We start from the raw sequence: 16329 nt of genomic DNA on the forward strand, positions 1-16329 counted from the left end.
CCAGTAGTGTTGGTTGATCTTTTTAGTGACTTTTTCATTTAAGTGCTTCAGTGTGCTGCAGACAGTCCAGCATACTTAGTTGCAGGTTTAGTGGTTGATCCATGCTTCAGTAGAAGTCCTTATGTGGCTGGAGAACTTGGATTCTCTCCAGCACACAGTCCTGTGTTAAAGCCTTTGCATTTCAAGTACTTGAATGACTTCCCCTTGTCTGATTGGTACTTACCCATGAACTGGGAAAAGGGAATTGTACTGGAGGCTTAGCCCTTGGGGAAATCTGATGTCTGGTCAGCTCAGGCATTAAAAGCAGGACAGACACCCAGTAGGACTGCAACATTTACATTGGAAAATGTCCAGAGTTGTTGGAGATATGCCATAACTTAGTGATGTTCTTCTACAATCAACAAAAAAAACCAAACCAAAAAACCAAGGTACAAAAAACTTTCCACTCTTCCTCTTTTGTAGCAAGAGCTGTAAAAAGGTAAAAACTTATTTAACGATTCAGTATGGCTGAAGAAATAAAACACTTTACTGCTTTGGAAGAGAAGAGCTACCTGGTGTTAAATTCTGGGAAAATGGATTCAGATTGTTGCAGTGTATAATTTCCGGGGTTATTCCTGTATTTTCAATATGTATCTCTGTACACATTTAAAAATGCTCTGTTAGGGCTGTGCTACCAGCAGTAGTTTCCCCTTTTTAATTAACTCAGGTGCCACCTGTGAGAGCACTTTGAAGTGCAGTGGTCTCAGAGCCTCTCTGCCCTGTTCTGGCAGTGCTGTCCTGGTGGTTACCCCGAGGGGGTACCCAGGGTGGGCCCAGTGCTGCCAGCAGCTGCACTCCTATTTCCAGATTCTGAGGAGCTGCCCTGGATCTGAGCTCCCACAGAGGCTCCAAACCCAGAGCATCTTTAGATGCTGCCACGGCCTGCTTCAGTGTGACTGGAGTGGGATGTGTGTGAAAGACCGCTGTGGTTTCATGCTGTATAAGAAACAGCTGAAACTGGGTATTGCTCAAACGTGGATTCCAGCACACTCTGCTCTGAGTTCCTCTGCAGTGAGGGAGTGTCTGTGTGTCTGATCATGAGTGGGCAAAGAGCTCATGCCAAGGGCTGTTTACTGAGACTGTCCTAGTGGGTGGCTGACCATGTGTGTGAGCAGTATGTGACAGCAGCAGGCACTGCCTGAAATTTGTCTGGGGTGTGTGTGCATGTGCTCTTGCTCAAAAAAGCCGCAGTGTCTTCTGAGAGAGAAAAACCATTATACTCCCCTGGAGCCCTGCCCTGTGGGTTTCTCCTGCTTCCAGGGTGGTGGTCCCTCTTCCCTGCCACTGTTTGCAGCCTTTGGGAATGTGATGGTGGTCTCTTCTACTGTGCGTTCATGGTAGAAGTAGCTGAAGAGAGTCAGTGCCTGCCTGATACTGTACAGCTGGGGGGTCCTCTTCTAAATCAAGGCTTCCTGTTCCCCTGATGGAGGTGATGGCAGAAAAGATGATCCTGCATGTGAAAAATGCCAGTCGCTTGTTTTTAGAACTTTAGAAGTTTAATAGTAATAAAATGGTTATAAAAATAGTAATATAATTAGAGTAATAAAAATTTGAACAATTGGGATTAGGACGAGACAATAAAAACAAAGTTATGGACAGTCTGGCTACCTCTTTCTGGGCAAAATAAGCCCGAAAAAGGACACTTGTTAACTGAGGATTAACCCTTAAAAGCAATAGCCTGTTGCATATTCATACGCCTCATCCATGATGCATAAATTCCATTCAAATACAGGATTCAGTCTGGTCAGTGTCAACTTCTTCCTCTTAATCCTGACGGCGTCTTCATGGCTAAGCGAGGCAGGAAGAAGTTCGTTTCTTCTGATAAGTGAGCAATAAATTCTTTTTCTCTGAAAGATTTTGGTGTCCTGTGGCTATCTCGGTGCGAGTCCTTTCTTTAAAAAAGTATCTAACATAGCATAGTTTCTAGTTTAACATTATGTTATAACTTAAAACTGTATTTAACACACTACTTAAGAAAATTAACACAACATAACTTTCTAACATAGCACATATAATATTTATTTTAAAATTTGCGAAAAGCCAATAATAAAATACGTATTTTTCACACTGCAGTACAACGAGATACAGATTTGGCAAAAGCATCTTCTAAAGCTCTGTGCTGGATATTAGGGTGCCTTTGAGCCTTAAGCCGTGCTTTCCCAAAAGCTCAGTGCAACTTCCTGCAGGAACTGGCCAAAATGTCCTCGGCCACATTTGGCAACAGAGCGGGCAGCTCCTTGTGCCTCGGTGGTCACATTAGGAGCCTTTCCCCACTTCTTTGCAAATACTGTCCTGGAGACCGAAATGCTAAATTAGCCTGGAAGGAGGAACGGTGTGTCAGCTCCCCCTGCGCCCAGGTTTGAGCCCTGCTCGGCCCGGCCGCCCGTTCCCAACGTCTCTCTCCCCGGGGCTGAGCGCCCGTCGGGGCGGGGGAGCGAGGGCTCCCGGCCCGCCCTGCGGAGGAGGGAGCGGCCGATGCCCCCTCGCTGTCCGCTCCCCCTTCCCGCTCCCGGCAGGTTAAAAGGCGGCGCGGCGGGCGCGGGGCCGGCGGCAGCAGCAGCACCATGGGACGGGCGCTCGGCATCCTGCGCTGCTGCCTGGCGCTGGCGCTGGCGCTGCCGCCGCTGCCCGCGGCCCCGCGGGGCCCCGCGCTCCGCCCGCGCCGGCAGCCGCGCCCCGGCGGCCGCTCCGCAGGTACCGCACCGGGACCGGCCCGGCCCGCGCTCCCGCTGCCGCTCCCGCTGCTGCCCCGCGCGGCTCTTCCCTACCTGAACCCCGCGTAGCTGTTCCCTACCTGCGCTCATTGCTCGAAACATCTTTATTTCAGACTCGTGCAAGGACCAGGTTACTGAAAAGGTTTTTTTCCTTTTCAATCTAAAAAAGGGAAGTTTTCTGCCTACAAATACTGCACTGGCTCCACTGGCTCACTGGCTCTTTTTTCTTTCTTATCTTTCTTTTTATGTGTTTTTTTTTTTTTTTTTTGGACAAACCTTGCTTGTCTTTTTTTTGTCTTTTTTTTTTTTTTTTTTTTTTTCTTCATGTCTTAAGCTATGCATGTATGCGCTAACATTTCTTCATGTTTTTTCAGCTTCCCAAAGGCGAAACTGAGTGAAACTGTTACAGGATGAATATAGAATTATATAGAATATAGCTGGGTGGGATCCTAGATTTGTCTGATCTATTACTCCACCCAAAGGCAAAATAAACTATGCTGCTGTGCTTCCTGAGGAAATTTGTGCAATTTCATTTTTTCCCTCTCTTTTCACTTGAATTAGAGAAAAAAAGTTTCCAGTGCGTTGGGGGCGGGGGGGGGAAGTGCTGTTTTCACCTCTACTTTTAAGATACTTGTGAAGATGTTTTTAAATTTCAGCTGGAATGGAATAATAAAAGTCAACTTGATAGTAGTCAGGAGAGGTGTGTTGGGTTCCCAAAACAGCCCTCAAGGTGTGAATTCAAACTGAACACCTCATATTATGCTATTTAATGCACTGGTGAGCCAGGATGTCTCTTTTATAGAAATACTCTTGTTTTGGGTTTTCCATTTTTCAGCTGCAAATCCAGCCTTGATGATATAAATTAAGTACAAGGTACTGTCTGTGTCAGGATGTGGTATATCAGGACAGGGAGGGGGCATTTCAGTTGCCTGCTGTCACTGTCTTGATTGGTTTTTGTCTTCTAGAAGTGATGTTTGTCTCTGATCTAAGCTATGGCTTTTCTGCTTCTGTCTAGATTTATATGGCAGTGAGGAATTTTGGAAATGTGTGTATAAATGTTTATTTTTACATATAAAATTACTTCATGAGTAATTTCATTTTTCTTTCTCTGCTCTACAAGCCATAAACAATAACAATTTCCAAAGAAGCCTTTTTACAACATCATTTGTGTCTTTATCCTTGTTGGCCTTTATTTGTTCTTGTTGTGTATTTTGGATTGTGATTTACAAACAAGAAATAATTCCTGATTAGCAGTTTATATTGTTACTATCCAAAAATATATAACGATCCATTGCCTATATGATCTAGTCAGATGTTTTGCCATTTTATTTCTTTTTCTTATAAAAACTGGAATTCAAGCATTATGAAAATAAACAGTAAATACATTTATATATAATCGTTTCATCTCTTTGTTGGCTGTTACATGAAAACCACCACCCTTTGTTTCAAGGACAGTTAGACATTTTGAGCGCTCAAATGTGCACCTATCTATTAATGCTTAGAAAAACCCAGTTATTAATTACTTGTCAAAATTAATATTTATGGCCCTCTAATATGTTGCTCACTATAATCTGAAACCTCTTCATAAAGAATCAACCAGCATTATGTGGCAGGAGTAGTTTGCCATGACAGCACTCGCTGCCCTTGGGTGAAGCTCCTGTCCCGTGTGGGAGGTGACTGAAGCATTTTCCTTCTCTCTTGGCAGACACTGCCTGTAAGAACCGGCCTCTCGACCTCCTCTTCATCGTAGACAGCTCCCGCAGCGTGCGACCCGAGGAGTTTGAGAAAGTGAAACTCTTCCTGTCAGAAATGATCGATACCCTGGATGTTGGTGAAAGAACGACGCGCGTGGCCGTTGTGAACTACGCCAGCACCGTCAGGGTGGAGTTTCCCCTCCGGACCCACTTTGACAGAGCCTCTCTGAAGGAGGCTGTGTCCTGCATTGCGCCCTTGTCTGCTGGCACCATGACCGGCCTTGCCATCCGAACTGCCATGGAAGAAGTCTTCACAGAGGAAATGGGCGCCCGGCCAGCAACCTTCAGCATCCCCAGGGTGGTCATTGTGGTGACGGACGGGCGGCCGCAGGACCAGGTCCAAGGTGTGGCGGCGAGCGCGCGGACGGCCGGCATCGAGATCTACGCGGTCGGGGTGGGCCGGGCGGACGTGCAGTCCCTGAGGATGATGGCCAGCGAGCCCCTGGATGAACACGTCTTCTATGTGGAGACCTATGGCGTGATCGAAAAGCTGACATCCAGATTCAGGCAGACTTTCTGTGGTAAGGGGAGCAGTCCGAGAGGGCAGTGTAACTTGGCTCCTTTGGACTGCTGCTGTGGTTGCACTCCTTAAGAAAGACGTTTTTCAGAAGTGTTATGTATCACATCTAAATATTTCCTTTACCATCCATTGGGCAAACAAGCCAACCCTCTTTTTCAGTGGAGGCCAAGTAACAGCCTGTCATTTTGAATAGTGACCTCAGTGTAGGTAACAGACCTGACTCGAGTGAACCTCCTTGAGCAGTTGGCCAGATTTAGAGAGAAAGAGAAATTGCAGCAATCTGGACAAGGTTTAATTGTATATATTTACTGAATTACTGAAGGTACACCAGAGCTGTGCAGGCTGCTTGTTTCTTTTTCCATCTCACTGGGAAGCAAGGAGGGTGGGAGTGTGGAGCTGAAGGGATTCCCTGTAGGTTCAGAGTGGGACAATCGGTGTGGCAGGTAAGCCACCACACTGGCTTGAGCAATCTGGTGCAGGATAAAGTGCCCAGATGCAGCAGCAGATCATCTCAGGACAGGCTTTCACTCCTTAGGCACTGCTGGGCTTTTCCAGTGTGCCAGGCTCACATCTCCCTCTGTTTCTCTGCAACTTGATTTAGACAAGGAACTGTGGGATGGGAATAATTAGCTTTGCTTTTTCAGCGCTTATCTTCAAAAAATGCTGTATTTGGTTTAGGCTAGAACTCCACTGACAATGCTAGGCCAGAGTGGGCTGTTACTGTCATTAACAAGGAAAAAAGGTCATCTGGAGTATTTAGAGCTGCCTATAGATAGCTGTGACACAGCCCTACTCACAAAAATCAAATGACAACTTTCTGACAATTAAAAAACTTGTGCAAAATAGATTTTCCTAGTGAATTTCTAAGAAATTTACTTTAAAATAAGTCTCCAGCAGATCATGGGTAAAATAGGTATAAATGACATTGTAAAAGAATGAAAATAACAGCCACTTCCTTGGGAACATGGTTGGCAGTGTGTTACTTTTGTTATTTCAGAGCCTTACTAAAAATTACCACCACATCTTTGGAGTATGTTTAAAGTGAATAAACCTCTTTCTCTAGGTATGAAGTAAACGTGTAAGACCATCTGCAGACAGGACACTTTGCCAATAATTAGCATAGGAAATGCCTTGAGGTTTGGCTTGACAGCACGCTCACCAGATCCTCACAAGTGCTCACCTGGCTGGACAGGTACGTGTGCTGTGAACACAGCACTCGTGTCCACTCATGTTCTCACCAAAGCAGGCCCTTTCATAGCAGCAAAGAAAAATCTCTTGTTCTTAGGAATAAACTGTTTATTGTGCTGAAGCATAGAAATTAGACCCCTGCAAGGCTGGAGGGTAAATCAGAGAGCTCACACATGTACACTTCCAGTGGAACTCTGAGTTGCCTGCATGCAGTTTGCCAGAATCTGGGATTCATGAAAATAACAGGTTGAAGGAAAACAATCTTTAAAAAGACTCCTATAAACCAAATGAATCTAAGAGGGTCTTCTAAGACAGTGTGGTAAACTGGGTCTCTTTACAGCTCCAGACTGCTTTTGGTCAGAAATCTGGACTCACCAGTGGCAATTTGGATTTTCTTTCGCTTTGACCAAGGCAATTAATTTATTTGCAGGGTGAACTATAAACAGGGAAAGTAATGTTCAGGGGGAAAATAGTTGGCTAACACCAAGTTCTTGATGCACTGAGAGCATTATTCAGCATGAAGCCATCCCAGAGATGGAAAAGTCTTAGCCTTGAGTAGCTGTCCAAGTCAGTGGACGTTTGACTTTCCTACCACAAAAATCTGACTATTTGAGTCTGAGCTTCTCACTTATGCTTGAAAAGATCACCCAGAGATTTTGTTAATGTAAAATGTAAACACAAGACAATTCTATCAGCCTTTTTTAGAATAATTCTAAATCTTCCTTGTTTTAGAAAATGGGAATGTTGCCATTTTGTTGCCACAAAATTGCCTTATTTTCAGAAACACCTGAGAAGGTTTAAGCACTCTTACTTCTGATTTTTTATCTCACCGGTATTGCTTTGGAGATTGATTTTACCAGTAGTCCATATGCACAATAATACTAATTAATGACTACAAATCTAAGTAAAAATCTCAGGTAAAACCTTCCCCTTCCCCTTCCCCTTCCCCTTCCCCTTCCCCTTCCCCTTCCCCTTCCCCTTCCCCTTCCCCTTCCCATGACAGAAAGGAACTGCATACAAAGAGCTGGAAGAGCTTTTCATGGCTGAGTTCTCCTTTCCCGTGTAATGTTACTGAATACTTAATATCTCTCCTTGTTGAACCATCTCATTTTCAGTTCATCTTTTCTCCTGCCACCTCAGGTAATGAGTTATTTCCGTGCCGCTTATGGCCTCTCTCTCCTGGCTATGGAGTGCTGCAAAGGAGGTCTGTAACTTGTTCTGACAGGAACACTGCACTGACATTCACTACCAGTAATCCAGCAAACAGTGCAAGATGTCCGTGTGTAAGCAGGAATGAGTAATGCCTGTTGCTCTCCTCCGGGGTGGCTGAAGCAGCTCTCTGTCACTGCCCTTTGCAGCTGTGAGTGTGTGTGCCCTGGGGAGCCACGGCTGCCAGCAGCTCTGTGTGAGTGCTGGGGCATCCCACCTCTGTGACTGCTATGAGGGATACACCCTGAATCCAGATAAGAGAACCTGCTCAGGTATTATTCCTTTGGATAATGAGTTCAACTAGGAAAAAAACCCCACTGTTCATGGATTTGAGATGCTACTTGTTTGCTTCTGTTGAAACAACAAATATCTATATATTTTCCAATAAGAATTCTAGAAATGAATAATAACTAAAACTCAGCTGCAAGTAATGGTGAGATGTAGTTTGATTCTATCACTGTCCTTTTTATTGTGCCTACAGATCCATTCATTAGGGCCAGATGCTGAAACAAAGTCCTCAGATGTAGACACCATAGATATTTTCTCCTACTTGTTCTAATTCCTTCAATTACTATTGCCATTTCTGAGCTGATTCCAAATCAAAATATATTTAAAAATAGGAGTGTGCACTCCATCCCAAACTGCTTGTTATTAACAATAGGTTGTTTCTCTAACATTCTTACCAAGCTGTGGACCCATGTGCACCTGGGAGGCACGAATGTGACCAGATCTGTGTGAGTAACAACAGCTCCTATGTCTGTGACTGCTATGAAGGCTACACCTTGAATCCAGACAAGAAGACTTGCTCAGGTAAGACCTGATTAAGGAAAAATTATGTTCCACTAAAAGCAAGTGGCTTTTAAAAATCTGGCTAATTGATGTTATTTTTTCTGATAAAATAACAGAGTTTTTGTACAACTCCCCAAAACTCAGGGCAACTTTGTTTTTCCATATGTACAGTAGTAATATGAGATCCTTGGCTCTTCTGCAGTAGTGTGAAGCCTGTATTTGGTTAAATTAAAATGCCATTTGACATTTCCTTGAGGACTTCACAGTATTTTCACACCCATGGAGAATGAATTGCCATATCCAGTATGTGATGTGGACCATTTCTGTCAGAAAATCTTCAGTAAAGCAGTACAAGGCAATGAGATGAGGGAGAACATGGACTGTGCTGGAAGAATGATTGTTGTCTGTATCATCCTGAGTATGATTGCTCTTTCTGGTGGATGTGTTTGGACCTTAAAAAATATTCCAGCTTTAAAGCTGTAGAAGATGGAGGAAAGTGTTCCTTCTCAGTGCTGAGATGTAAGAGCATAGATGTAGCTGGTACTCAGGGATGTACACATAAGTATATATTATCTACAAATTGTTATCTATTCTATATTATCTTGATTAGGGTTTGATCATCACTCTGAATTTCTTTGGATGTCTCCTGATTTATTTAGGCAAAATCCTTTTTTTCCCCCACTTCCACTATAATCCCTTTCCTCACTATATTTTGTGTGACAAACTGTTGAATTTAGGCTTCCAGTTCCAGGAAGTTCCTGGGCAAATCTCTCAAGGTAAGTCACAGGTCTCACATCTCAAAGAGGTGAAGCCAGAGGGTCTCAGTATTTCTTCCTGCCTAGCTTAGGAGCTGATTTTGTAAATATGGTGCTTAGGATTAGCTCTTAGCTGGCATTACAGAGAGGCAATAAACATATGATGGAATGCAAATTCAGTTAGGCCTCCCCTTTGGGAGTCTAATCCCAAACCTCATTTCATAGCACTGATTCTCCTTCTGCTTACTCAAACTTTAAATTATGTTCTTCACATGCTTGCTTTTTTCCCTTTTGAATCTCATTTTGCAGTATCCTGCTAATGATTTCCCAACCATTCAGGTCTTTGTCTCAATTATATCACAAAGATGTGCAAAAAATGATGCAAAAATAGTCTAGGTCTGGGAGAGGGTCTTTTTTTCCTTTTCTTTTACCTTTTCCTTTTTTTCTTCTTTTCATTTGGTTCCTTTCCCTTCTCCTTTCTTTCTCTTTTTCTCACTCTCTTTTCTCTCTCTCTTCCTCTCTTCCTTTCTTTCTCCACTCTATTTTTTCTTGTGCCTTGCTGGGCTCTCTTACTGCAAAGATATCCAAATATAGGAACTCTTTCTCAGCTTGGCCTTTCAGAATTGACGTGTTAAATTTGGCAGAAAACAGCAGCCTCACACAGAAAGTGCCCACTTTGTAACTGGCAGTGGGTGTCACATCTTTTTTAGCAGCCACATATACTTTTCTGTTTATGATCTTTTCACTCCATAAAACAGTGTCTTCTCCAACTCAATTAGAGTTGAAATAACGCCAAATAGTCTCTTAAAATCAAGATATTTGTTCTCTGAAATTCTGTTGGATAATTGTTTTGTAGCTTCTTCACTTTCAGTTCCATTCCTTTTGCCATCTGTTACAGCTGCAAAAAAGTGTTGCCAGTATTCCAAAATTTCCTACTAATTTTGTGATGTTGATAGTCAGATAAAAACACGCTCTGTGCACCCTGCTCTGGTTAGCAGCACGCTGACATGCAGTAAAAACATCCTCATGTGAATGCAAATGAAGATGCATTTGCTAATGGGAATCACTATGACCAGCTCTAAAATCTGGAAATGGATTGATATTCTCTAAAGTTTGGATATGGGTTGATATCGTCTAAAGTTTGGATATGGGTTGATATTCTCTAAAGTTTGGAGCTTTCACCTGCACTCAGTTGTCAAAAAACAGTTCTGTGTCCTCTGCCTCGCCCACTTGAGCAAATGTCAGAGACACAAAGAACTTTATATATAATAATGTTAATAATACTCCCCATGCAGTCTTTGTCAACTTATAAATAAGGCCTTCCCTAATTTATGTAATATTCAGCAAACCCAGAACTGACAAATTGTTGAGAAGAGCTGGGGTTAGTCACACACTTTGCAGTTCTGTGGAATGTGTGTATCACCATGCAAGACACTTTGAGGTGATGTCCTCCCCTCCAGCTGAATTTCATCTTGCTGTTCCTTTCTTTAGCTTCTCAGTGACTTTGTGTCACTGTAAAAATACAACAATTTCAGAAGTGTTTCTTTCCTTCCCAGTCTGCTTACTGTAAAGTTATTGTGTACTGGAAACCTTTCCTAGTGTGCCTTTGGAGCTGATGTGGCACCTCACATCTGGTGGGGTTACACAGCTGGCTCAGAGGGAGCAAGCTCTGAGGTATCCCTTGTATGAATTAATGTATTAATCCCCAGTGAGACAATTGCTGCTCCAAGGTGAGACCAGTTACACATCTCAGCTGTCCCTGATAAGATTCATAGAGGAGAGGCTCCCATCATGGAAAAGCATTGCCATTGGGGAGCATTAAAAATGTTATCTTGGTTTTGGTGTGTGTGCACCAGGAACCTATGGCTGGTACCAGGTCTGTGTGAGTGATCACAGACCTGTGACTGCTATGGAGACTTTATCTTAAATTCAGATGACAAAACATGCTCAGGTAATAACTTAATGTTTGGATTTTTTTCCCTGAATATGTTTATTTATTGAAGCACCTCTTTTTAATGTGTTAAACATTTTTAATCTGTTTGAGAAATGGTCTATCAACTCACAAGCTCTCAGGATGTATAATCCCTTTTCATTATTTTATACCTCTTTCCAAAATATGTTGAGCTAGTTTGGTCCTTCTTCTTTAGTTATAGCAGTTACTGTATTTAAAACTAGTTTAATGTTGTTTCTTATCTGTCATCATACCTTGAAGGACTCACTGTATTTAAAAATACAATCTGTCATAACCTGCATTCCTGAAAGGGGAATAACTGGGGGTGTTGGCAAAGCAGGGTTCTGGGGCACCTGCCTCTGGGATGTGAGTCTCCATTGCCTACCAGCATTTGGAGAATGGCTGGGGGTCCCCAGGGGAGCAATGCTCAGGTCAGAACTGCTGCAATGCTAAACCTTGCATTCTTGGTGTCTCCTCTGAGCTCAGTGGGGCAAGGATGAACTCACCAACTGTTTTCAGATGGGCAGTACTGGGATCAAGTGTTGGCAGAACCTCTCCAGTTTGATGTAGAATGCAAAGTTAAGTTGGGTAGGAAGGGACCTCAGGAGCTGCCTAGCTGAACCCCTGGTTCGGAGTGGCAATAACTTGCCATCACATCAAGTGGCTGAAGATGCTGTGTAAGAGCAGAGTTATAAAATTGGTTGATATAGACAAACACCATCTGCAAAAATAGTTTTTTGTTGGTCTGGACATGACCACAAAGGCAGTGTAAAAACACAGCTTAGCATGCTTTGTGTGTCTTGTTGGGCATCCCAGTGGCAACAGGAATGCCCCAAATTTTGAATATCAAATACTGGAACACTTTCAATTTCACAGTAGGACTGTAGAAGAATTCAGAATATCTTTGGACAATTGCCAGAGCTGGTTGGAAAAATAATTTTGTTAAAAGAGACAAAATCCAAGGAGGATCTGTATCTATCATTGGAGAATTTAAATGCAGACATAAAATGTTAACTGGCAGCTGGTTGGAAACCAACCATGTTGGTGTGATGTTCTGAACTGGCCTTCCTCCAGCTGACTCTTGAACAGCTCTTCTTTGTACTTTGACCATAAAGCCAGTGGAATGTTCCAAAGAGGGGAGCTGAACAAATACAGCCTCAGTGGAATCAAGGAGACACCAATTTCAACATTGGCTTTAAGACAAATGAGTTTCTGCACTGTCAGATCTGCAACCTCATAGATTTTGCAGTTTCCTTTTAAAAGGGGAGTATTAATGGCATGATTAACAAAAAAAAACCAAAACCAAAAACCAAAAACCAAACCAAACCAAAAACACACACACAAAAAAAAGGAGCCAAAACAGTCCAGGAAAAAAGAGAAATGTGCTTTTGTATAATTTACTGTTTGTATAATTTACTTTACTTTTACAAATGCTCACACACATTGTTTGACATTAATCAGCTATGCATTTATATATCTAGAGAAAACAAAATTTATTAATATGCTATTGCTGCCTTTGCAAGTAATGTAAAAAAAAATACCAAGAGATGGGTATTTTATACACATAATACTACTTGGTAAGTTATTGAAAATGTATTTGTAGGCTCTCTTTTAAGAAGGCTTTGCTTTTGGAAGCTTATGATTCCAGTCTCAGATATGGATGGTGAACTCACTACAGTACCTGTGCTGCAGTAGCTGTTGATACATTTGTTCTCAGCCTCCAGCAAAGTGGTGCAGCCTTAACTTATTTACTTTATGGAGTAGGTGAGGTTAAATTGCCTTTCATGCAGCCAAGATCTCACAGCCATCTACTGATGCTTGACATTATTATACTACAGTGAAATTGTCATCATTGCTGGTTTTTTCTGTGAATTATGGAGAAAAAGGAATTTTTGAGGACAGCTGAAGCTGGTCCCCTGTAAGTCTGGAAGACTGAGTTCAAGACTTAGGAACAGATTTAAGGAAGCACTGTGGAGTATAGCAATGATCACTTTTCCTTTCTGAAGAGACTAGTAACTCCTGTCATACTAACTGGCTCCTCCAGTTAGATTGCTGTGTCTTTCTGCTAGATGATAAATTCACTTGGGCCTATTTGAATGATGCCATTCCCTCCATCTATATTCATGTGACATTTGAATGGATTTGTGTCCATACTCCCTATGCATGCATGTCGCAAATGTCAGAAACCAAGAGTACTTGTGGGGTAACACAAAGTTGAAGGGGAGGCTGGTTGGTCTCTGCAGCCAGACCTTTTTTATATTTTTATTTTTTCTCAGTAATGGTCTAATTTAAAGAGTGTAGAGGATCCAGGTAGGCAGGTGAGGAACATCCTGCTCTGCTTCCTTCTTGGTTCGAGTTGAGCTCTCTCTTCCCTGTCCTGGAGTCATTCACACCAGCCCCTGTTCACTGCTGCCCCTCCTTCCCACCTGGCCTGGCTTGCAGTGCTTGCTGTAGTCTCACAGCATGGGTTTGATCCTTCCACAGGATCAAGCATTTTCTTGGGATTTAAATGTTCTAATGTAGTTTAAATGTTCAAATGTAGTAAATACAGTAAATGCTGTTTTCTCTCTTAGGAGCCATAACAAGCAGTCTTGTAACTGCTGAAGAATCCTGTAAGTGTGAAGCCATAGCTGCCCTCCAGGACTCAGTGACCTCACGCCTCGAAGCTCTGTCCACAAAATATATCCTTTTTCTGACATGATCACCTTCATTCAGCACTTTCCTGGTATTTTTGAGGTAGCTTCCCTATTAACTAGGGAAGAAATATCCAGGGAAGAAAGTATTTTCAGGATGATTTCAGAAATATTATGGAAAAAAAAGATAGGTTGTTGCAAACACCACTATGTTTTCACATTTCATTGAAGAGCAACACGACACATAAAATAAATGCATATGCCCACACCCCCTAGATTATATCTGCTATGTTGAACATCAAGAACTGTTTATCAAGCTCATAATTCTTCTGACTGGCTTTTACTGTTACATCAGACACTCAGTTTTGAGTCCTCCTATTATGTCCCAAAACTTTAGGGACAACTTCACAGGCAGTGTGACAACAGTCCCATTAGCTGTGGTATTCCTCAGCATCCCATCTCCATAGGTAGGCACTGTCCCAAGTGATTTTCCAGCACCTTCTTTTCCCTGAAAACGTGTGAGCTTGTTAGTATGCAGGCATGCAGGAGCATGAGGGGGCTGCAAGGCAGGGTGCTGGAGGCTCTGGGCAGGCTGGGTGCCCGTGGAGGACCCAAGGTCCCGGCTGGGGTGGGATTTGCCGGCCGCGTTTGCTGCAGTGCCGCGGCTGCAGCCGGGAAGGGAAACGTGGTCAGCCCCTGGATCAGACATTCCACAAACATGTGGGAGAGAAAAAAACCCCAACCAATAAACAAATAGAAAGTGGTGATCTCTGTGGTACCACAGCAAGCCTGAATGCTGAAATAAATGCCCTCAGATGACATGGCAGGAACTAATAACTGGAAGCTGAAGTTGGACAAGCTGTGGTACATCATAAGGCATGATTTTTAGAAGTGAGAGTGGTTGATCACTGCTACAATTTACCAAGGAACGTCACAGATTTTCTTCACTGAAAATTTTTGACACGGAATGCTTTTTTCTGTCAAAGGTGCTCTTATTCAAATAGGAATTGATTTAAAGGAGCATTATGTCTGTGGTTATCATCCCAATCTCTGAGGCTTCAGAGTCAAGGAAGAGTGGATTAGAAAGGAATCAAGGAAGAGTCTATTTAAGATTAAAAAAAAAGGAGAGCAAAGTAGTGATATATATATCACTTATACATCATTTAGATAGATACATGAATTTTTCAGTTTGACAAAGTTTCTGAAAGTCAAATAAACACTTCTGCCAAGGACACAAAACTTTCCCAGTTTTTTAATAAATTCAAAGTTATTTTTATGAGGTCTAATTGCACATCCCTCTTCATGCAGTGTGCTTGGAGTTCAGTTTATCTGCCTGGGAAAAGCAAAGGGAAGAACTCAGATTTTCCTGGATTATAATGTATAATTCTAGGGAATGTAATTAGTTAAATCTGAACACCAAGACATTTAAACCTGTAATGTCATCTCAGTAGTAGTATGTCCTTCAGAGATCAATCTTTCTGCCCCAAGAGCTCATGTTGAACAAGAAAATGTTCTGGGTTTAAGTTAGGAATAGACTTTATACAAAGAACTGAGGCTTTCTTTCAAAGTTTTTCTTTGATGGGCCATTTCTATCCCCAGCATCCTTTCAAGACAATCTGGAAAACATAGCAGAGACCATCACATTGTGCTCCTTGTCCCTGGGTATCACCTGATCCAACACATTATAAGAAATTAGGGTTGTTGAGATTATTTGGGAAGATGCCAAATCTTGACAGAGCTCTAATATGTTTGGAAATCTCTGTTTCAAGCATGTATTGACCTCATCCAGAAACCAGACTGTTTTTTGAAAATGCAGCAATATGAAAGACTGTAAATAAAACAATCCTTATAGCCATCTATGTTATTGCCCTTAACACCTGACCACTAGATGAAGTGTCTGAGAAGCTGCAGGCATATCAAGACAGACAGCAGATTGTCTGAGCTATCATTTTGCTTTATTTTAAAATAATCTTTCAGAATCAAGCCTTTTTATTGTTTTCAGGAAGCTTTATTTCATTGCACAGCTTACAAAACAGCAGTGGTTTATGATTATTGACAAACATGGAGAAGACTTCAGGAAGACAAGAGTCTTGAAAATACAGTGACACTAAGGATCTTCATGTACAGTCACTTTATAGCCATGAAGCTACTCATCCCTGCTGTGCTTCAGTTTCTACTGCAGATACTGCTTTTCTGTAGTAACGGCATTTTTTATTCTCTTACTTCAAAGTAAATGCAGAAAAAAAAAGAATGGATACAGTATATCACATTATATAAAATTTTGAAGTGGCAAGGCAGAATGAAAAAATGTGCCTATGTCTTCTGTCAATTAAATGGGGAAGTTGGGATTGTGTAACTTATTGTAATAAAATATAATATGATATGCACGTTGATGTTGGAAGTTATTTTGTATTCAACCTAAAGGACAGGTGTGATGAAATAAAAGGTTTAAAAAACCCAAGGAAACAAAACTTTAAGGATGAAGGAGGCATACATGGAAGAAATAAACAGAATACTATGCCAAATCAAATGTTTTGAAAAAGAAGTATTTGCTTTTAAAATCTAAATGTTACTGTAAATACAGATAAAATATTGAACAGTAATTTCAAGTATTAATAATGTTTAAAATGTAGAAGAACAAAAAACATCCTAGAATTTAGTATTTTTATCCTGCAAGATTTACTTATGTTCTTAGTTGTTCCTGTTGTCATTACAGACTTTACTGACACTTGTGTCAATCAGGCTTTTGGGATAAAACACACAAGCTAACAATTAAA

The 16329-nt window shown here is 41.9% G+C and overlaps 1 protein-coding gene across 1 annotated transcript; it reads left to right on the forward strand.

Annotated features, from left to right (window-relative positions):
• Positions 1–2603: 2603 nt before the first annotated feature.
• MATN3 (matrilin 3) lies at positions 2604–15886 on the forward strand. The gene is made up of 6 exons (XM_059469129.1): positions 2604–2733; positions 4459–5028; positions 7574–7696; positions 8112–8234; positions 13493–13600; positions 15438–15886. Exons 1-6 carry the CDS (start codon positions 2604–2606, stop codon positions 15491–15493), a joined length of 1110 nt encoding a protein of 369 aa, XP_059325112.1. The 3' UTR covers positions 15494–15886.
• The last annotated feature ends 443 nt before the right edge of the window (positions 15887–16329 follow it).

The sequence above is a fragment of the Ammospiza nelsoni genome, chromosome 3, assembly GCF_027579445.1.
Source record: "Ammospiza nelsoni isolate bAmmNel1 chromosome 3, bAmmNel1.pri, whole genome shotgun sequence".
NCBI lineage: Eukaryota > Metazoa > Chordata > Aves > Passeriformes > Passerellidae > Ammospiza > Ammospiza nelsoni.

What these genes read in the sequence shown, in the direction of transcription:
- MATN3 (XM_059469129.1), top strand. Translation starts at nt 2,604, where the DNA reads ATGGGACGGGCGCTCGGCATCCTGCGCTGCTGCCTGGCGCTGGCGCTG. An exon ending in CCCCGGCGGCCGCTCCGCAG is followed by an intron (nt 2,734 to 4,458) that starts GTACCGCACCGG and finishes CTCTCTTGGCAG; the next exon opens with ACACTGCCTGTAAGAACCGG. An exon ending in AGATAAGAGAACCTGCTCAG is followed by an intron (nt 7,697 to 8,111) that starts GTATTATTCCTT and finishes ATTCTTACCAAG; the next exon opens with CTGTGGACCCATGTGCACCT.